At 57.3% G+C, this 22299-nt stretch overlaps 1 protein-coding gene across 9 annotated transcripts in view; it reads left to right on the forward strand.

Moving 5' to 3' along the window:
* The window catches only part of ABLIM2 (actin binding LIM protein family member 2), a 135684-nt gene that overhangs the window by 70952 nt on the left and 42433 nt on the right, over positions 1 to 22299 (forward strand). For 4 of the 9 annotated variants that reach the window (XM_004772212.3, XM_004772213.3, XM_004772214.3 and 1 more), the window contains exons 8-11: positions 1532 to 1590; positions 7998 to 8075; positions 15144 to 15290; positions 19063 to 19183. In XM_004772212.3, coding sequence (XP_004772269.1) covers positions 1532 to 1590; positions 7998 to 8075; positions 15144 to 15290; positions 19063 to 19183 — 405 coding nt within the window. Of the gene's footprint in view, positions 1 to 1531; positions 1591 to 7997; positions 8076 to 15143; positions 15291 to 17584; positions 17618 to 19062; positions 19184 to 21215; positions 21315 to 22299 lie in introns of all 9 variants that reach the window. The other 5 variants (XM_045075255.1, XM_013045829.2, XM_004772215.3 and 2 more) reach the window with 2 other exon arrangements.

The raw sequence follows: 22299 nt of genomic DNA on the forward strand, positions 1-22299 counted from the left end.
AAACCCTCCCCTCTCCATGTGCTGGGATGTCCCACCGCCCTCCCTTTTGTGCTTCTCATATTTACTTCTGTGGGGGAAACCTTTCAGACACTTGAAACAAAAATCGTAGGACAGAAAACAATGTTTATACATTATCCATGTTCTCTGAAAAAAACGCTGGAAAGCGGCCCAAATCGAGTGGCTAGGAGGTTATAGGTGGTTTTAATTTTTTGATTTATACTTTGTTGGGTGTCTTTAATTTTTAAGAAGGAATATCAATGACTTACCTATTCCTTTGGTAATCATAGTTGTCAAGAGGAAAGTTTTTACGCACACACACACCCCTCAATCGTGGTCTCTCCGGGCTCTCCAGGAGATGCAGATGTTTTGCCACATGGGGGCAATAAAAGGTTCCCCTCCTGGGAAGGATTTGCAAGCAAGAAATAGGATGCTGCTCTTTTCACAGTCTCCAGTGCCTCTCATGAGCCAGGCGCCGTGTGGCTTGTTTGGGGTGGAGGGTGCAGGCGTAGAGCAGACTCAGCCCCCTTTTTGATGGGGCATGAACCTAGACACAGAGCCATGGAGGCAATGGGGCCAGGCTGGGATCCCAGGGAGGCCCCAGTGGGAGAGCAGGTGCTCTGGGCCCTGAAGGACGGGGCGCAGGGAGGGCTGATGTGCACCGAGCCCGCCAGCACCAGACATAGTGCGGCGAGACAGCGAACCCATAAGGCACGGTTCCGCAGGCCCGTTCTGCTATGTCCTTACCCCAGATGAACCGCCCCGAATTCTCCTGAGGGCCCGATGAGCGAGGAATGTTATCAGCCCTGTTGGCAGGTGGGAAAAATCCAACGCCTGGAGAACTTGAGTTTGAACTGGGGAAAGGAGAGGCGTGGTGTTCCCGTTAACTTGATGGAGCTGGGTGTCAGTGTGGGTGCTGGGGCCGTGCTGGCTGCTGAGCGAACTGAGGCAGGATAGGGCTCAGGACCCAGAGAGTCAGGGAGACGGATGGGCCCAATGCCGGAGCCTCATGACTGGTCCCCAGCAGCCCCCGGTGCTGCTCTTCACCCCACACCCTGGTTTCCCCACCAGGGTTCCCCCTCCTGCCTCCCAGCCAAGAGCTCTCGCGTCCTCCCCCCCCGCCCCGCCAAGCCCTCATTCCTAAGGCTGGTTCCCATCCCCAGCTCCAGTCCCAGCCCCATCCATGCCCGTGGTTGGGCCTGGCTGCTGCCCCCACATTCATGGGCAGCCCATCCTCTCTCCCCCTGCCCCTTTGAACGAGAACGCACTTGACACCCCTCTACCGAGAGGCCACTGGGCACCCCGGATGCCCCCGCTGGGCAGATAGCTCACAGTGATGTGCTTCCAGTTCATTGTACACCCCCGCCCCCCCACACCGGGGCCATTGAGCCCCTGGGGCCGGGCGGCGGTCTGCTTGCCCCAGGCCCAGCACCCACTCCAGCACTCCAGCCGGCCCCCCGCTGCTGACTCCCTGCACGGCCCCTGCATCGTGGGAAGTGACACTGAGCCCTCCCTCTCGGGGATCTGTCCGCAGGCTCCTCCATCTGGCACCCAGCGTGCCGACAAGCAGCCAGAACTGAAGACAAAAACAAGGTTGGTGGAATTTACAATTTTCTCCTGTGCTTTCTTCGGCGCCCGTATGTGGTCACCTGCACCTGACGGCTTGCTGGCCGGTCGCACCGTGCCATGGGCCAGGTGGCATGAGGCCCTGGGGTGCTGAGGAAGGTGCGGGCCAAGGCAAGGGTATCTCAGGGCCTCCCTGTCCTAGCCCGCCCACCTCTCCGTGGGTCTAGAGGGCATGAGGGCCACAAAAGTTTGGGGACAGCAAGGACATGAGCGGGTCTCCAAGTAGTCCCCAGACAGTCCATACACGGGCACCAAGTGCAAGGTTGAGGGGATGCTGGCTGGTGGAAGAGACCCTCTCCGTATGGGCCCCCACAGAATGGGAGAGCCCCAAGCCCATCTGGCAAACTCTCAGTAAGTCTTCGCTGAAGGAAACCAGCAGAGGGATGTTCTCCCCTTTCCCTTAGAAATTGCTTCCAGTGGGTTTGAAAGCTTCCCGTGCCTCCCTCGCAGGTAGCCTCAGTCATTCAACATGACATCACCAAGTGTCTGGCTGTACCAGGCCCTTCTCCTGGCCTGGGGCCCAGAGGTGATGGAGCCCTGCCCCCATATGCTCTGGGCAGAGGGGTGTGGGGGGGGCACACGTTCATGTTATGTGACAGTCATGGGGACCCGAGCACAGGGTGCCCCTGGGGCCAGGGCAGGAGGGCTCCGTGGAGGAGAGGCACTTCCTCTTGTGGGTCCCAGGCCTGCCCTCATCTGTGGCACCATCATGCCATTGTTCAACCCTTTCTGTGGACTCCAGATCTGGCCCAAAGGTGGGGACCTCCCCGCTGGGGCTCTCCTCTCCAGGGCTGGCCCTGCCCTTCACCTGTGACCTTGTTTCTTGGGTGGTGCCAGTTGCTTTGTTCAGAGTCCTCCGAGTGTCTACATGGGGCTCCGGTTTAGTTCAGTTTTGATGCCCACCAAGAGGAGGCCTGCTCAGTCTGGAGAGCCCCCTTGTTAGGGCTGGTGAGCACAGACCTAAAGGGGCTGCTGCTCAAGACTTGGGCCTGGGGTGCAGGCGGGGAAGAGTCCCCTGAGGGCTAGAGGCCCGGAGATCCCCGCTCCGGGGTGTAGATAGTAGCAGGAGCTGGAGTACAGGGGCAAGGAGCCCTAGGGCAGGTCTGTGGCCCCGGGACTCTGGATTATGCACCCCCGTGTCTGCTTCCCTGAGCACAGTGCCCTCTCACACCGTGCAGAAGGAAGCAGGGAGCACAGGAAGCCCCCCAGCCTGGGAAGGGACACCAGCAGTGTCTGGTGGCCAGGCCCATCCTCTTCCCCAGGCCCCACAGGTGACACCCATCACCAGTTTGGCTGAATTCCTAGAACTCTAGCCCAAATTCTAGAACACGGATTGGGGCCCAGAGCGCCCACCCGGCCTTCTCCTTGCCCTCCTGCTCCTCCCTGTCTGGGACCATGGTTGCCGCCCCTTGGCTGGGTCCCCAGGTCCCCCACTGCCTGGGGCCCAGGATGCTCACACTGAGCATGTGCAGGATGGGGCCTGTCCCCAGGCCCAGTGCTGGGGAGCCATGTGAACGTAAGGACGGAGGGGCAGCCATCTTCCCAGCTCCAGGGACACAGAGCATGGAGACCACAGGAGGGACCTGGTGACTGCCTTTGTCCCTATGGCTGCTGTACTGAGTGACCCCATGTTTAGTGACTTAAAGAACCACAGATATGCTCCCTGATGGGGCTGTGCTCCCTCTGGAGGCTCCAGGGGGGCCCCTCTACTCTTCCATTTCTGTTCCCATGTCTGGAGGCCTCCCTTCTGTCACTACCTGTGCCCCGATCGCATCCTGCCCTCCTCACCAGGACCCCGAGATCCCAGGGAACCCAATCCACGTCGTCCAGAGTGACTCCCAGCTCAGGCTCTCCTTAGCCCCATCAGGCTCCGCATCCCTTTGGTTGCATGTGGTCATAGGTTCACAGGCACGGGTGAGCTCACGGAGGACAGATATGCCCAGTTTTGTCATGTACACAACTCGGGTCGTGGTAAATGGCAGGGGCACCATTGTCTTGTGTGGCTGATAGAGCTCCCAAGGTCCTGCCCCTGGGCTACTCGAGGCCCCCAAGGCTACTCCCCTGGGCTACTCGAGGCCTTGGAGATGAGCCAGGCAGCATCCCTGATCTCGAAGTGACCGCAGGATCCCGACATTTGTCGGTGGGACCCCTCCCCAAATCCCCACCCAAAAGCCTGCCGAAGGGACCTGAGAAGCCTCCAGACCCGTTTCCCGAGAGTGACCGGGGGGACTCAGGCCCATGGCCAGCCCACTCAAAGACAAGTCGGGATAGCCAGGCCTGCCAGCAGCAGCGACCTCCGCTCTCAGCCCAGAGGTCAGCCCGCTGTGACCATGGCTGCTGGCCCAAGGGATGGGAGGTCCTCTGATTGCCAGACAGGGAAGAAGGAGAGGGTTACTGCACAGCCGGGCCTGGCTTCCTGGGCTGTGTCTCTGCTGACACCCTGGGAACATCCGGTGCCGAGACTGTCCCTTGAGAACAGCTGTCCCTTGGTGCTGTGCCCGGGACTGGTGCACAGGGCCTGCCCTCTGTGTCCCGGGACAGGATCCAGGCCCCGGTCATGCCCTGCTTGTCCCGCATTTCACCCTTCAGCCCTTCAGAGCCTCCTCTGTCTAACCCAAGTGAGAACAGACCGAGGGTGGGGCTCACAGTGAATGGACGGGCCTGGGCCACAGGTCCCCTTCCAGAGAGTTCTCCCAGCCAGCCTGGCTGCTCCTGGGCTGCGAGACAGGAAGACTGAACTGTACTTTCCTGTATTATTCATTTCATGCAAGCCACTTGGGGGGCATGAAACAGCCAGGCGTGGTCAGCCCCAGGTCAGCCCCGGGTCAGCTCTGGGTCAGGGTCATCTTGGTAGGCTCAGCCCCAGGTCAGCTCTGGGTCAGGGTCATCTCGGCGGGGCCAGCCCCTGAGAAGCACAGCAGAGCTGGTGCAGGCATTCCTAGCTCTCTCTGGAAGCGGCCCCCAGGTGGAGGAAGCCCCCTGCTACCTGGTAATCCAGACAATAGCTAGCTCAGCATTACCTGACCAATAACCAGTCCTTTAACAAGGGCCCTCTTTGCCAGGCTCCTGGACCCATGGGAACAGCTCAGTCTGTGCCTCTGAGTTGCTCTCCAGTAGGAGAGGCTGGCACCGGGATCCCTGTAAGGACAGGCTAGGAAAGGGAGGGCCCTTTGTCCTCCCTGAAGACATCCCCCCAGGGCACAATGACTCTGCAGGACAAGGATGGCTCCTGGGTGTCCACTGAGGGTGCCCAAAGAAAACCTTCCAGAAGGCTCTCGCCCTGACTACCCATCCCTGGTACGTCCTTGGTCACTGGGTCATGTGCTCATTCCGGACACAGCTAGCCACAGAGCTCCTACTGAGTACCTACTGGCTGGTGGCTGGAATGCAGAGATGAATGAGATGGCCCGGTCCCTGCCCCTAGCAGACTTCCTGACATCTAGTGCGACAGGCAGGCTCCAGGGTGCAGGGCGCTCCGGGGGTGACAGGCAGGGATGTCCCAGCCAGGTAGCTGGAGAGGGACTCCATGCACAGTTAAGGTGAAGGTGGCCTGGGGAGGGTCAGGTGGGCTTCTGCCCCAGCTGGGGTGCTGGGGGGGGCGGGGCTGGCCTGGCCTGGCTGATCCCACGGGCTGTGAGGACCCTGGCTGGAGTTCAAGAGGCAATGCCTCTGACTCTGCTCTGTACACAGAGCCCTGAGCTACCTGCTGTGGTGGGACCAGCTGGAAAGGCCCCAGTGCAAGGGCAGGCTGGCCGAACGTGGGCCATGGAATTCTCTGCGGTAGCCAGGGGCAGTAGAATAAGCCTCAGAACTACAATCCAGCTCTGCCACTACCCGGCTGTGTGACCCTGGGCTGCCCGCCAGCCCTCTCTGAGCCTCAGCCCTCAGCTTTTACATGGAGATGAGTGGGTGTTGCACTCCTTGCACCGTGTCAGTGTGACTTGTACATGACCCCACGAGAACCAGGCTCCCGAGTCGCTATTACAGGATGGTGCCTGCTGGGGGTCAGGCCTAGTGCTGGGGAAGGGGCTGGGTGAACAGCCTGGCCCCATCTGTCTCCATGGGTGTGAACAAGCCCCCAAGAACACAAGTAAGTATTGATTAATAGTGAGGCTCCTTGGGGTGTGTTGGAGTCCATATAGAGAGTGAGAGAAAGCTGGGTCTCTGGGCCCTGGAGGAGGTTCCCAGGGCTCGGCTCGGAGGAGCTGCCTGCTGGGGACTCCTTGCAGGTACAGGGACACTGCCAGTCCCTGCGCCCATGGAAGCAGCCCAAGCGCCTGGGATCACAGTGGTGGTGTCACCCCAGGGCCAGGAGGCATTCCTCGGGCGTGGGGCCGTCCTTGGGTCTCCCCGCTTCAGCACCCCTTCCTTGAAAACACCCCAAGTTCCTCTGCTTTACAAGCAAGGGGCTTTGTGTCCTGAGCCCAGGCTGAAATGATATGACAGCCAGGATGATTTGCCGGCACTGGACCCCCAGCACGCCATGTCTCTGGTTGGATCCTCAGGGAAATTGCCTTTATAGACAAGGAAGCAGAGACTCAAAGGGTTTTTTCCAAGTGTATAGAATGTGTATGGACCTCATTTGGGGCCTGGATGATGGGCCACCTGCACACAGGGCCAGGGACAGACACATACCCGTTAGCTGTCTTGGGACCTTCTCTGCAGACAGCACACGGCTGTGTCTGACGCGGGGGAGGCCGAGGGCACGAGACTGCACAGTAGAGTCGAGCTGAGTCCCACTGGCCCTTGGAAGCCCTGGGTCAGTGCCCCGTCCATTGCTGGGGCACAGCCGGGGCCCAGACAGGCAGGGAAGGCCCTGAGGGAAGGGGCAGCCCCACGCCTGGACCTGGAAGAAGCTGGCCGTCCCCAGGAATGTGGGTCACGGAGACAGACCAGAATGGCTGCATGGGCGAGTGAGATGGGGACCCCCAGCCTTGCGCCCTCTCCCTCTTCTCTTTCTGCCCCAAATGTATAACCAGGATTGCAATCAGATTCCCTGGGCTGCCATCCCTCTGCCTTATAGGCATGACAGGATGTTGTCCTGTTCTTATTGCTGTCCTGCCAAGAGAAGGAGGAGCTGGATGTCCTCCACCTGCAAGGGGAGGGCCCTATGGCCCGTGAGAGTGTCCTGGGGCCACTGCTGCAGACTGGTGACTCAACCAGTAGAAATGTATTCTCTCCCAGTCCCGGAGGCTGGGGGTCCTGGCTCAATGTGCAGACAGGAATGGTTCCTTCCAAGGCCTCCCCTCATGGGGTGTAGACAGCCGCCCTCTCCCTGTGTCTTCACACAGTCTTCCCTGTTAACCCGTCTGGGTCCTGGTCCCCCCTTCTTATAAGGACCCCTATTGGATTGGATCAGAACCTCCCCTTGTGATCTTATCTGACGTTAATTACATCTCTCCAAACAGGGTCACATTCTGGGGTGCTCGGGATGAAGGTTTCAATATAGGAATTTCAGGAGACATCATTCAGCCTACAACGGGGCCCTTCCCAGGCTGCTGGCTTCACTGCAGGGGGCGTGGGACACCAAGAAGGATGGCAGCAAGAAAGGAGGCAGCCGGGGGAGCTGTCTGCGGGGTGGGGAGGGAGGGAGGTCTGCATTCTTGGCAGGGGTGGCATGGGAAAGCCAGGTGGTGGGTGGTCCAGGCAGGTGTGGAGGCTGGGCCAGGGGTTGGGGGGACAGACAGCTGCCAGGTCACACCCTACAAGTGGGGAGAGATGCAGGTGTAGAGAGTGGTTCGGGAGCTGGAGAAGGACAGTGTCTTTGCAGGGATGGGCAGCCCTGAAGCAGGGGACAGAGGAAGGGCCAGGGAAACCGTTCCCTTGGGTGAAGCAGGAGATGTGGTCTGGGAGGGAAGAGGGATGGGGTGGACGTTGGAGGAGCAGGTCACAGATGACATGGCCACAGATTCTGACAGCAAAGGACCAGGCTGGTAGAATGAGCAAAGACCACCCACCCCTATAATCTAGGTGGAAAATAACACCTCTGAGCAGTAACATTGTGCGTAAAAGTGATGGCCTTTGCTACCGGAGCATGCAGAATCGGTTGAAAATGCATCACTTGCTCTTGTCCCCTGAAACACAGATAATTTCTGTGCATGCAAGCCGGGTGATCATCGGAGTGTTTCCAACCGTGCAGAGAGCTCGCTGGGGTGCTGGCAGCCCATATCACCTGCTGTGTCTGTCTGATTATAGCTTTCCAGCAGCTCATTCAAGCCTGAGTGTTTATTTTAAGAATTCTTTCAACCTAAAAAAAAAAAAAAAAAAAATTCTCACAACTGGCATTTCTGTTGGAGCGTGACCTGTGATGATTGCGTCTGGAAGCTTCTGGCACTGACATGTGCTGCTACAATCTCCTCCTGTCTCCTTTCCAGGAAACCAGAAGCTCTTCTGAGAGCATCATCTCTGTACCTGCTTCCAGCACTTCGGGGTCTCCCAGCCGTGTGATCTATGTGAGTCGGAGAGTGGGGAGGCTGGTGGGGGAATGGTCTGGGCCAGGGTCATTGCTGGGGGAGCCATCGGGGGCTGGGCATCCTTGAGCATCAGGGTGTGGACCTGGTGCCCTCATCCCTGCCACGGGGCACAGACCAGGGTAGACCTCACGATGTCGACTCAGTTCCTTTGGCAAGGACTGCCAAGCCACCTGGGGACTGCCTATTTCCAGGGCAATGGTGCCCAAACAGATATGCTCACAGCTGCTGTCCATGGGGGTGTCAAATCAATATTGTGTCCCCATCCCACAGCTAAGTCTTGCCTGAATAAGAAATACTCAGGCTCACATGGGACTGGGCAGTCGTGGCCAATAGCTGTACAGATGTGCATCTTTTGCCCTGGGAAATGTTGCTAATGTGTTCCTACAAGAAGCATGTTACTGATAATATATGTTATGTGATCCCATTTTCATTAAAGAGTGTATGTGTGTACATGTATGAACAAAGAGAGGTATATGTGTATATAGGTGCATGTGCATACGAGATGTGTGTGTGTGCATATGGGTGTACGTGCAGGTGTGTATGTGGGTGTGTATGTGTGCATATGGGTGTGTGTAGGTGTGTGTATGTGGCACATGGGTTGTGTGGTTGAGTATGTGTGCATGTGGATGTGCATGCAGGTGTGTGTGTGTAGGAGTGTACGTGTACATATGGGTGTGTGTATGGGTGTGCATGTGTGCATATGGATGTGTGCAGGTGTGTGTGCCGGTGTGTATGTGTGCATATGGGTGTGTGTGCTGGTGTGTGCATCGGTGTGTATGCATACATATGGGTGTGTGCAGGTGTGTGTGCACATGTGGGTGTGTGCACATGGGTGTATATATGGGTGTGTGAGTATGTGGGTGTGTGCAGGTGTGTACATGTGCATGTGGGGTATGTGCACATGGGTGTGTGCTAGTGTGCACGTGTGCACGTGGGTATGTTTTGTGCATGTGGGTGTATGCATGGGTGCGTACATGTGCATGTGGGTGTGTGTGCAGGTGTGTACATGTGCACGTAGGTATGTGTGCAGGGGGTGTGTACACAAAGTATTAAAATGATCACTAGGTCTTTCACAGCAGCTATCTCTGGTGGCAGGACAGGCAGTGGGAGTTCGGTACTTCTGCTAATTTACCCGTGAGCACCAAACTGTGCTGGGAGGAAGAGCCCTGAGGCTCCTGGTACAGGCTGGGGGAGGAGCAGCTGGGCATCAAGGCCTTGCTCTGCTACTGCAAGGAGCAGCAGGTGACTTGGGGCACATCCCTCCTGCCAGCCCCTTCCCACCCGGCCAGGTGGGACACTGTGGGGGTTGGATCAGCTCTTCCTGACACCTTTTCAGCCCTGAATCTCGTACTCTTTGGATGCAGAGTCACTCCTGATCTGAGTTCTGATGGGTAACAATCCCAAGTACTCTAGTCCTTGGGGGAACATGATTATTACGAGCCCCAAGGATGAATCACAGTGTGGCCCTTTGTGAACATGCCCTCAGAGGCTCAGAAAGGCGGTGTGAATTCATCATACCAGCTGTGTGCCCTTGGGTGATGAGTGAACCTCTCTAAGCCTCTGAGGACTCATCTGTACCAAAGGAGACTCATAGTTCCTGCTGACTAGGGCCTGGGGGGGGAGCCCTGAGTTGCAGCTCTGGCCAGAGGTAGGACTTCGGGAATGCTCACTGCGATGATCAGTATGACATCTGTGCTCGTAGCTCAGCCACCATAGCAAATAAATCCCACAGAGCAGGTGGCTCCAACCTCAGAAACGCATTTCTCTCCCTGTCTAGGAGGCTGGGGCTGAGATTCAGGTAGGGGCAGAGCTGGCTGTCCTGAGGCCACCATCCTTGGCTTCTAGTCTTCTTCTGCTCCCTCACATGGTCATCCCTCTGTGTCTTTCTGTGTCCTAATCTCTTCTTCTAAGGTCACCAGTCAGATGGGATAGAGGTCCACCCTCATGACCTCCTTTTATCTTACTTACCTCTGTAAAGACCCCATCTCCAAACACGGTCCCACCTGAGGTCCCAGGGGTTAGGGCTTCAAGATATGGGTTTGGCAGGATGTAATTCAGCCCATGATGTCGTCAATGTCACGAAAGATCTTAATTATGATTCCTGTTACTTCGGTGAGACAAGGTCAGTGACACGCTTAGCGAAGGCAGGGGGTGCCCGGCTTCTGTGGCTGCCATGGCTGCAAGCACATGGTAACGGCTCTCTTGGTGTGAGCTCCTCTTTTAAACAATCCGTCATTTGTCAAGGACTGAGATACAGTCGGGACAGTGCGATGAGCAGCAATGCTGGGCCCTGTGGTCACGGCTCCTTGAAAGGCCCCGTGACCGTCTGCACTGGGGGTTACTGGTGCTCATTGGCCTGAGGCGGGCAGTCTCAGCTTGGATAAACTTCCGTTCGGCTGAGACGGGTGCCCTGGATTCCAGTTTTCAACAGGCCTCGAGCAAGTTAACTTCACCCAGTCCCCCAAATCTGAGCATGACACATGCTCATAACACAACAGAGAGGCTGTGAACACATGGGACCTCGGGATATACGCCACACTCCTCCTCCTCCCTCCCCGGGTCACTGCACCCACTTCTCAGATGCCACTCAGAGACCGGCAGAAATTCATCTTCATCACAGCTGCAAGCCTTGGACCCCCCACCCAAGAGCGCCCATGTCCCGTTCCAACACATGGGCTCCAAGCACCATGGCCAGCACACAGCCTGGACACATCCGCCCTCCAGGGCACCAGGTCGGTCACAGGCCAGAGCATCCAGCCATCCTTGCCCCCAAATCAGGGTGTTGTGGGCACCCTGTCGGCACACGTCCCTGGAACTCCTTCACTGGGGAGTTGTGAGTCTGGGGAAGCAAGCCCTTCCTCTGTCTCAGGACTCTGCTCTGCATTGTTTTTAAGAATTTTATTTATTTGTCAGAGAAAGAGAACACATACAAGCTGGGGGAGCAGCAGGCAGAGGGAGAAGCAGACTCCTGCTGAGCAAGGAGCCCAATGTAGGACTCGATTCCAGGCCCCTGGGATCATGACCTGAGCTGAAGGCAGATGCTCAACCGTCTGAGCCACCCAGGTGTCAGTGCCCTGCTTTTACTTTCGTCTCTCTGCTGGGATCTGTGTTTGGCCTACTGTGTGCCTGATACCGTGCTCAGTGCTGGGCCCTGAGGCGGGGGGCGGGGGGAGCCTGAGCCCTGCTGCAGCTTGGAAGGATGCCAGCTGCCCAGCAGCCCAGCTGTGCCGAAGATGGATACCGTGTGCTCTCCAACTGGCCAAGGTAGCCCTGATAATAATATGTGACACGCCCCTTAGGTCCCTTTGTGCTGTATTCTTTTTTAACCCAAATGAGGTCATGCTGTGTATTTTGTTGTAACCTTTCTTCAGTGCAGCAGTAAATCAGTAACAAAGGAAAGCAGAAAATCAGCATCATCACGTTACAATGTATTATTAGGGACAGTTGTAACTATACGGTCGTGGACAGCCATATGTTATTATTATTTATGATGCTGGATGGAGTATGGGAGAGAAAAAAGTGAAGAGAAGTCCCAGAAACATATACGCATCCTTCGGCCAATTAGAGAGCATGGCCCGTTGTCATGGCGACCACCCAGAGGCCAGCTGTGGGAGGAAATGCATCTGTGTGTGTACTAGGCAGGACAGGTGCTGAGGACCCAGGAGCAGAGCCACCTATCCAGGGTGGGAGGAGGCAGTATTGGTGCCCTCCAGCTGCCTCCCTGATCCATGCTGTTCGGGGATCAGTAGGGGCTAACCCAGGGTGGGGCTGGCCTCGCTGACCTGTGCAGAGTGGGGCTGACAGCCACGGGAGGGCAGATGCTCTGATCACAGCGGGGTCCAAGGCAGGGAAGGGTGTCCATCTGCACATAGACCTGTGAGTCCAGGCCTCGCCCGGCCCTCCATTCCAGCGTCAGCTTTAATTTGAGGTTCATGAAATCCAGTGGATAGACAAGATGTAGGTGGCATTCTCATCTTGTAAAATGGCCCAGAGAATCCACCTAATTTTGGCAAATGCCCCAAGGATTTTACTTGAATTTGGCAAGTATGCCCCAAGGACCCTGCCATGCCAGGGACAGAGCTAGGGAGAGGGGCCCCGTAATGAATCAGATCAAGTCTTCGATCCCCAGGAGCCACCAGTCCCTCGTTGGAGCCTGATGTGTCAACCAACATCAGCACTTTTACTTGAAGGAGACAAGACACTCAACCCAAATAATGGAGGGGGCAGGGCAGGTCCCTCAGAGAGAGCCACCTGGACTGAGTCTGGAAGAACCAGAGGGGGAGCAGGCACAGAGGCCTGGGAGAGAGCAGCAGGTGCCAAGCCCTTGGGCCCCATAAGAAGCTCATCTTGGTAGGCAGCATGGGCGGTGGAGTGAGCCCCCCAGGTAAGCAGGTGTACAAGGGCCCTTGAGGGACAACTCAAAAATTCTGATCAGGGTCCATCCTGGCTACAAACGACAGGCTTAGGATTCGAACTCCGGTCTTCTGAGCCCTGCCCAGGTCTCCACGGGGAAGAGTCAGAGGTCTGAGACATCTGACATTCCATCTCTCAACCTACACCACAAATGGCAGCGTTCACCCCAAGAGCATCCACCAGCTCATGAGAGCCTTGGAGTTGGGTGGTCACGGAAGGCTTCTTAGGGGAGGTGGCCTGGGGCTACTGAACCCTGGCCTGCTGGGGGCACAGGAATGAGAGACCTTGGGGGGAGCAGGCTGGGAACATCAACCTTGCATTTGGGGACCGTAGCGAGGGGTTGTGTCACCTACTTGGAGAGGCTGTCAGAAGATTTGAGCTGGCAGGCAATGTGCCGTAGCTGGGGCTCCAGAGGCTGGGGCCCGGCAGAGAGGATGGTGGGGAGCACAGCTCTGGAGTCCAAGAACCCAGGCCTCTTCCTACCCCACATCCCTGGCTGTGTGACTCTGGGTGAGTTACGTAACCTCTCTGGATCTGCTTTCTGCATCAGTGAAGGACGGTAAGTAGCTGCCCCCATCACTGGCTCTTCATGAGTATTTGGGGAGTAGATAATAAAAGGCTCAGGCCAGTACCGTCCCAGGGAGGAGCTCACAATGTTAGCAACCTCTGTTGATGATGTTTGTTTGGCACAAATGTGGGAAGAATGCCCTGGAGGCTCTGGCCGGGTCTAGATGTGAGCAGCTGAGGATCTGGACCAGAGCCACCTGGGCTGGAAATGGACAGCTGGTTCCACCGCAGAGAAGAATGTGGGCCCATGCTGGCCCTGGACTCTGGTCACTGCAGGACATGGGTTGAGCAAAAGTTTCCCTCAGGGTTCAGGTAGAGCCGAGTTGGTGGGGACAGCCGACATCTGGTAAGGCCAAGCTGACCTTAATCCTGATAGGGGGTCCTGGTGGGGAGGAGGTGACCACAGGTGTCTGCTCCAGGGTGGATGGGGACATTGGCACCCACGACAGGAACACGGGAACTGACACAGATGATAGTCCTGTTGTGACAGCTGAGGGGTGTGTGGGTGTGGTCCTGCCCAGCTCCAGGAACTGTTTCAGCCTGCCATGTGCCCCCGGCAGCCCCCTGGAGCAGGGAGGGGCAGCAGAGTGGGAGCAGAAGCCCGTAGCAGTGGGACAATGCTGGAGAAGCCCAGGTCAAAGGAGAGTGAGTGGTCTGGTGGCTGTTCCCTGAGCAAATGCAGTGGCTCTGTGTGCATCCTCCGTGAGCGCCTGCCGGAGTCCAGGTGCAGTCCTAGCTCCACCAGAGGTCCTAGCCCAGCCAGCCTGACAAGTGTCAGTCACTCTGCTGCCGTAGCTCAAGTGGAAATTGCTGAGTGCACGCATGTGTGTGCAACCTTGTGAGAGTGTGAATACCTGTGCTTGAGTGTGTAGTAGTTTGGGTGAGTGTGATCATGAGTATGAATGTGTGTTATCGCATGGGAGTGTGTGCATATACATGTGTAGGTGTGAGTTGGGGCCGAGAGCATGTGTGCCAGTGTGGGACTGTGTGTGTGTGTGTATGAGCAAGTGTGTGGACATGAGGGTGTGAACATGCACTGATGTGGGGACAGGAGCGTGTGTGAGCATCTGTGCTGGTGTGCAGTGGTGGGTGAGAAAGGGAGTGTGCATTGTGCCTGCACACGTGAGTGTGTGAGAGGGTATGGGCACTTACGACTTGTGCAAGTGTGTGTGCTAGTGTTCGACAGTGGCAGTGAGAGGGTAGAGGTCTGTGAGTGCATATACCACCTCTGCCGTAGGCAGTCCTCTGTGTACACGTGCAATATGTGTGCATAAGTGTGTACATGGTGTTTGCACATACACATACACACACCTACTAGGTGTATATTTAAATGCATGCACACACGCACCTGTCTTATGTGCGTATATATTGTGTGTGCGTGTGCATGGATGTGTATGTTTGCATGCACACATACATGTACTTGAAACTTTAAGTGCCTGCACGTGCCTATTGGCACACACGTGTTTTAGGTGTGCATGCATATGTGCATTTGTGTTTATAGGCATGTTTTCACATGCTGTTTGCATATATTCACACATGGGTCTGTGTTTGCACACACACGTGCATGTTATTCTTGTGGGTGTATATGTATGCATATGTATCCAAGAATTTGCATGTCCATATGCACACGTGTGCATTCTCATCTGTGTGCGTGTGATTTGCATGTGCGTATAGATTGATGTGTGCATACACAGGTGTGCATAGGTATGTTTAGGCCATGGCTGAGTCTCGCTGTCTGCTGGGCTCTGTGCTGGGCAGGCGAGCGGCTCTACCTGTCTGCCCCTGGGGCTGTCCTATGCAACTGTTTGTGCCACTCTGGAGGGTGAGAGGCAGAGGATCAGAGAATAAACTTCCTTAGGACCGTGTGACCTTCCAAGGTAGGGTCGAAGGACCCAGGCCCACGGGACCATGAGGACCCCCTCACCGCTGCCTTTGTCCCTTCACCCCCATTGCACCGAGCCGGGCTCCTGGGCAGGGCCCCACTGTCCAAGTGGCCACTGGAGCACCTGCTGCCCTCTCTGGGCTGTGAGTCACAGAGCCTTTGCTCTCTTTCTCTCTCTCTCTCAGGCCAAGCTGGGCGATGAGATTCTTGACTACAGGGACCTGGCTGCTCTTCCTAAAAGCAAGGCCATCTATAACATCGACCGCCCCGACATGATCTCCTACTCGCCATACATCAGCCATTCAGCGACAGGCAGGCAGAGCTGCCACGAGGTGCGGCCCCCATGGCAGGCGGCGTGCCCACGGCAGGGGTCGCGTCTGCTTCCTCCCCTTGACCCTTGGCCTCCTGTCCCCTCTAATGGCCTGTGCCCATCCCCTATCAAGAGGCCCCAAGGGCTCCACCCCAACCCTGGCCGAGGGTCTGCTTGGGCAGGGGAGGAAGTAAGAGACACGCTGGTGTGAAGGAAAGCTGCCGCCCTCTGTGGCTGGCCTGCCTCTCGCCTCGTGAATCCCATGCGCTGATTTGACGACCTGTGGGGACCACACACGACGGACTCCCTAGAGTCCCTCGGGCGCGTCCTTCTCTGGTGACTTGGTTCTCGTGGCCTTTCTCCATCTCACATGGAGTCCACTGTTGGTTTTCCCTGCTCTTTGGTAATGTTGAGAGTGGAGTGTGGCCGTGGATGCCTGGGCTAGGTGGGAAGAACAATTTGCCAGCTGGTGGCCCAAACGTGTGCGCTGTCCACTTGTTGGGAGCCGGGCACAGGTGCTCTGGGCTGTGCAGCACAAGGGTGGGGCAGGAGGGTGACGACGACCCCAGTTAGTTTGCTCAGTAGCTAGCAGGCACCCCTCCTGGCTGGCTTCTGCTGCAGGGGACACCCGGGACCCTGAGGATCTGGGCAACAAGCCCCATTCAGAGGCAGGACAGGGAAGGATCCCAACCTGCCCCCACCTACCACGCATGCAAGCTGTGTGGGGGGCTTTATTCTCCAGTATCTGGTAAGCTCCAGTGGACAGCACTAGAAGTGGATCAGAAAGGTCCAGTGACTTAGCCAAGCTCCCCCAAATGATGAATGGCACAGCCGAGACCAATCTAGGCCTTTCTGCCCCAAAGACCACCTACTGGCTATTTCCTTAGCTGCCCCTCGTGCTTCCTCTAAGACACGGGAGCCAAATCTAGAGGCTGTGGTTCAAGTTCCCGTCCAACCCCTTGGTGGCCCTGGGCCACCCCACCCTCCCTGGCTGGAGCCCAAGATTTCCTGTGCAGACTGGCTCATGGGGCCCCCAGCTGTTTGTAGGGCTGCTGTGAGTGCCATGGAGCCCTGTGGCCAGGGAGGGCCACACGTGCACATGGGCGCAGGTGGCTGCTACCCTCAGTCCTGCTCCCGCAGGTCCCGGAAGTGTCCACAAACAAACAAGCAGAGCACAACAGCACAGGGCACATGCCAGGTCTGAGCCACGGTCACCAATGTTACACCCCTCTTGTGGTGCTGTGAGCTGGTGGGTCACACTGTGGCAGCTGAGGGGTGTCCCCACCATCCAGGTCACTGCTTACTCTGCTGGCCTACTCACTGTATGGACACTGGGCTTTCCTGTGTATCCGTGGCCCGTGGCCCCACACCGTAGGAGCGAGTGTCCCAAGTGCAGACGAGGGCACAGGCTCAGGGGACAGACATGGCCTAGGGCTATGCATCTCACCGAGGCGAGGTGGGACTTGGGCTGGGCTACCCAGCCCTGGTCACTGTGGCCTCCCGGCCAGCTTCTGCCATTCCCCGGGGGTGTCAGAGTCCCCTAACTCCCCTGTCTCAGGGCCCTGGGCCTCTCCCCTCTCCAGGCCCTGCCACACCCTGGCGGGAAGCCGGCATAATGGAGATCTCTAAGGGGGCCCATCTGTGGGTAAATGATGGGGTGGGGACAGGAAAGCCCCAGAAGGAGGGTCAGGCACTGAGCTGAGCAGACACTGGCCTCAGGGCTGGAGGGCCCTGTCTCTCTGGGATGGCGGCCTTCTGGTGGCAGGTGGCCACCAGAGCAGGGGTCCAGCGGGAAACAGAACAGCAGGCTGGAGGCTTGGGAAACTGCCTTCACCTCTCTGAGCCTCAGTCTCCCCTTCTGTGAAATGGGAAGTTTGGGGACACTTTCCCTTTCCATTCTGCAGAGAGCAGGAACCCTAAACCCTGGGGTCCTAACAGCCCCTCCTTTTTCTGGGCCCCTCATCTCTCCTGTCTGGAGAAAACCAAGGTGCTGGGCCCAGATGTTGTTGTCACCACATGCCCTGAACTGATGATTTTCCTTTTGGAAAATACATCCTCACGGGAGAGCAGTAGGCATCAGGGCGGGCCAGTGTGAAGGGACACTCCAGGCTTGGCCCAAACAAGTGTCCTGGGGACCCCTTTTTTGGAGGGCCATTGACCATATTTATCTTAAAAGAAGGTTCTGGAATCCTGCATCATGTCTTATGGTGGGGTTCATTTCCTGTCTGGAGGAGGGTCTGGGTATGAGGGTGTGTGTGTGTACCCCTCCACCCCCATAAGCGACCTAACAGGCCATTCTGCATGTTGTGTCCCCAGTCCCCACAGGTACTCTCGCCAACGCTGACGGAGGTAACTGCCTGTCCCTGGACAATGCCCCCTCTTGCTCATGGCACTGCCACCGGGGTTATAAACATAACCACCCACGGCAACGCTGAGAGGGCCTCTGTGGCTCTCAACCATGGGGTCTGGGGCCAGGGTCCTCAGTAGCCTGAAACGCCGTCCTGGGTGTCGGTTATTTTTATAATCATGTCTCATCTGCATGCTTCCATGGTGCACTGTCGGTCCTGCAGTGGCTGACACTTGGGATGTGGCTCCCTGAGGTCTGGCTCATGGCTTCCTGGAGATAAAAGGCCCAGGAGCCCGGGTGAGCTTGGGCCCGCTCACGCTCCTCTGGGCGGGACATACTGGGCTCCCGGGTCCTCGCAGACAAATATTCCAAGAACATTTCTCTATCCAATAGCATTTCTGGTCCACAGCCCTGTCTGCCTATTTCTCAGAGCCACTCAGGGGTCTGGACAGGTGCCAATCAGACTCCAGTCTGCATGGGCATCGAACTCTCAGATCCAGGAATGCACCACCCATACCGGACAAGTGGCCATCCATGCCGAGCTTCAAAACCCACATGTGGCCGGCCAGCCCCATGGACAGGCTAAGCAAGGAGATGGGATGCCTGTGGGATGGCAGCTGGTCAGCATGGAGAGAGCGCCCATTGCCGTGGGTGGGACAGGCCAGGCGGGCTCAGCTAGTTCTGCTGAAGGACATGCTTTTGGAAGCAGAAAGTCAGCTCAGAAAGCATGAGGGCCATGAGCTCCAGACCAGACTCTCCCCTCTCCTGGGCTTACCCTCGTGCTGGCCTCAGCTTACCCCATGGCAGGCTGCTGGGCTGGGCCATTCCAGGACTCTGGCTAGTGGTCCGGGCTGTGGCGGGCCAGCAGCCTGCCCTCCCCCGAACCATGGTGTCATGCCATCTCACGCCACCTGCAGCCTGCTCTGACTGTTCCAAACCATTGTTCATCCCATTTGACTGGAGTCTCGTGGGCCAGTGCTTGTGGATCTGACTCAACTGGCCTTCAAGCCTGGGAGGGGTGTCTTCTACGTCCCATATCTGGGAGCCCCCTTGTGCAGGAGTTGGGGGGAGAATGCAGAATCTCATGATTCTCGAGGATCTCAAAAGGTCCTGCTTGTAAGGAGCCTGGGTGGCCAGAAGGATGGGGCAGGAGGGGTGTAGGGGGAACCCTCTTTAGGAGCCCAGCCATAGGGAGGGCTGATGGAGACTCTGCCCTCTGGGATCTGGGGGTTCTGGAGCCATGCTCAGGCCACAGGGAGTATTGGCACAGGAGCCAGCCCCTACCTGGCTCATCCCAGGGTGCCCTGGCAGGTGCAAACGGTGTCATCCTGGGGCCACGCTGAGTCAGCCTCTCCAGTCCAGAGGGCCAACACCAGGAGGAGGGTGAATGCGTGGGGGTGGGCAGTGCCCACAGCTCCGCTGCTCACCAGGCTGCCTTTCCTCCCAGGGGGATCAGGATGACCGCTCTTACAAGCAGTGCCGGACCTCCAGCCCGAGTTCCACCGGGTCCGTCAGCCTCGGGCGCTACACCCCAACCTCACGGTCCCCCCAGCACTACAGCCGTCCAGGTACTCAGCCCCCGTGGCTTCTTTGACCCCCAGATCAAGCTGTATTTCTTATTGCTTTCCCTCTTCTGACTCTGTCTCTTCCTTTACACAACCGGAAAGATGATGGGCCGGGTGTGGGATGGCCAGCAGGTGATGGGAGAAACTGACCAGGTCACGTGTCTGGGGAGGTTGGCCCCCCGTGTTTGGAGGGGAAGGAAGGACTGCTGTGCAGGCAGCTGGTTACCTGGGTGAAACACACAGGCAGCACTGAGCATTTAAAATCTAGCAAGGGATGCCAGGGAGCTAAAGGGGCATAAATATGGGTGACCAGAGGTCCATTAGTGCCGAGCTCACGTGGGGCTGGGGGGGTTGAACTGTGTGGGCAGTGTCAATGGCCAAAACCAGTTAGAATATCTATTGACACCCTTCACCTATGGCTGGGTTGGTGGCCCCGAAGACCGGCAGCCGTCCCCATGGGAATGTGGGTGAGGGCTCACTGCCCCCCTCCTGGCAAGAGGACACCCAGGGCAGGGCGCTCTCCTTCTCTGGTCTGCTGCCTCCCCTGCCTAGTGCCCAGCTGTGTATCGCTCGCCCTTAGCTCTGAAAACTCACCATTGGCCTCAGTGTGTCCAAGGCCCAGGGACACTCCACGTGCACACTGCCTTTGTGAGGGATTTTTCCAAGCTGCTTCCTCCATGGCCAGCTGCTGCATGACTCCATGTCCACATCCACGGGCTACAGCTCTAATTTTCACAGCCTTTGTGGAAAAATCAACTCATTCATTTGCAAAGTTATTTTTGTCAACTCCCTGCAATGTTCTTGGAACATCCTGCTCAATAAGTGGAGAATGGTCGGATCAGTATGCGAGTGTGGGAGCCAGGGGGTGTGCAAGCGTGTGTGCAAGTGTGTGAAGGGCGTGTGTGTCAGCCAGGGCGTGTGCAAGCATGTGTGTGAGTGTGTGAGGCAGGGGATGTGCAAGTGTGCGTGTGAGCAGGGGTGCGTGTCAGCCAAGGGTGTGCAAGTGTGGGTGTGTGAATGTGTGTGTGTGAGTCAGGGGGTGTGCAAGCATATGAGCCAGGGGTGTACAAGTATGTGTGCAGGTGTGTGAGTCAGGGGTGTGTGAATGTGTGTGAGTGAGCCAGTGAATGTGTAAGCCGGGAGGCATGTTAGTGTGAGTGTGTATGTGTGAGTGAGCCAGTTAGTTAGTAACTAGCCAGTTAGTCACCACAGGGTTGTGAGTGTGTGTGAGTATGTGAGTGAGCCAGGGGGTATACAAGTGTGTGTGTGAGGGAGCCAGGGGTGTGCGAAGTGTGTGAGTAAGCCAGGGAGTGTGTGAGTGAGTGTGTGAGTGAGTGAATGAGTGAGCGAGTGAATGAATGTGTGAGTGAAGGAGTGAGCAAGTGTGTGAGTGAGTGAATAAGTGAGGGAGTGTGTAAGTGAGCAAGTGAGTGGGTGAGCGAGTGTGTGAATGAGTGTGTGAGTGAATGAGTGAGCAGGTGTGAGAGTGAACGAATGGATGAATGACTGACGAGCAAGCAGGCAAGCAGGTGAGTGAGGGCTGAAGGGTGGCCCACCTCCCCAGGCGTCCTCTCCGAGGGCTCTACTCCCGATCCCCCATCCCCAAACCACAACCCCCGACCCCTGGCTCAGCTGGGCTTGTTGGCTATGCGTGGCCAGGTGCGGCCTCCAGGGAGCTGAGATGTGGGTCTCGGCAGGACAAGGCCTGGTGCCTGTCAGGTGCACGCCCACCCCGCTCTAGCCAGCTGCTGTCAGCTGTCTCAGAGGCCAAGGAGCCCCCAAGTGGAGGGACAGGCCGGGGCTCAGGGCCAGGGCTGCCACCCTGTCCCTCAGGTGGCTGGGCTTCCTTGCTCAGAACCAGAGCAGACTGGTCTAAAGCGTATCTGCTGAGCCCCCCTTGGCTGCCTCAAAAAGGTGTCCCTTCCTCGGGAGAGGAAGCGCAAATGTTCCTAGTGGAGTGGGGCCTAGGAATATTTGGTGGCTGTGCGGCCAGTGGGCCTGGGGTGGACTCTGACTTGCTCTCTGTCGCCCGCAGCTGGTACTGTGAGTGTTGGTACCAGTAGCTGCCTGTCCCTGTCCCAACACCCAAGCCCTACATCCGTGTTCAGACATCATTACATCCCCTACTTCCGAGGTAAGGTGTGCAGTGCCCGGGCTGCGGGCACGCGCAGGGCGTCCAGCCACGCGTCTGTGTCTTGCTGTCCTGTGTCCGCCGCATGGCTTCCCCGAGCCCTGTGTCTCTGCCCGTGCTCCCTGCTGTGTGTCTCGTGGGTCTAGCCCCGTTTCTGTCACTGTGTCAGTGTTCCTGGGACAAGGACATAGGAAGCTTGCTGTGGGAAGGAGTGAGTAGTGAGGAGCTGAGTGAAAGCCATGGGGCAGGAGGCTAGGATCTCCCCCGTGCTTGGCCTGGGGCCTCTTTTCTGAAACCTTCCCCCGTGACCCCCTCTGATTTCCCACATTGTCTCCTCGGGGCACAGGGACTGCTCGCAGCCATTATCAGGGGCTAAAACAGAGCAGGCTGTGACTTGTCTGTGGCCTCGAGGCTCACGGTGGCTGGGGTCAGAGGCACACCCTGCACAGGCTCCAGCTCCTGCCCCTTCCCAGGCCGTGGACCCACCTGCCGTCCACATCCCTGCACAGACATCATAGGCCAATCACACCAGGAAAATGGCCATGCTCATTTCCCATATGTTACGGACTGCTTGTGTCCCCAGAATCTGTACGTTAAAGCCCTAACTGGGGTTACATTTGGAGATGGGGGTCTCTCGGAGGCCATCAGGGCCACATGAAGTCACTAAGGTGAGGCCCTGACCCCATAAGATCAGTGGCCTTACAAGAAGAAGAACAGACCCGGGAAGAGCTCTCGCCCTCTGCGTGTGCTCAGAGGAAGGGCCTCACGGTCATGCGAGGACAGGGTGGCCGTCTACCAGCCAGGAGCAGTGCTCCCAATGGAAACCAAGCCCTGCCCCACTTTGGTCTGAGACTTGCAGCCTCCAGAACAGTAAGAAATACGTGTCTGGCATGTTGCTAGGCAGCATGAGATACCACAGAAAGATGCTCTGGCGTTAGAGGAAGCCACAGTGATGTTCTCACTGATGTCCCCAGAGAGCCGCTGAGAC

The sequence above is a fragment of the Mustela putorius genome, unplaced genomic scaffold (genome assembly GCF_011764305.1).
Source record: "Mustela putorius furo isolate JIRA1106 unplaced genomic scaffold, ASM1176430v1.1 tig00000083_pilon_pilon_pilon, whole genome shotgun sequence".
In the NCBI taxonomy this organism is placed as follows: domain Eukaryota; kingdom Metazoa; phylum Chordata; class Mammalia; order Carnivora; family Mustelidae; genus Mustela; species Mustela putorius.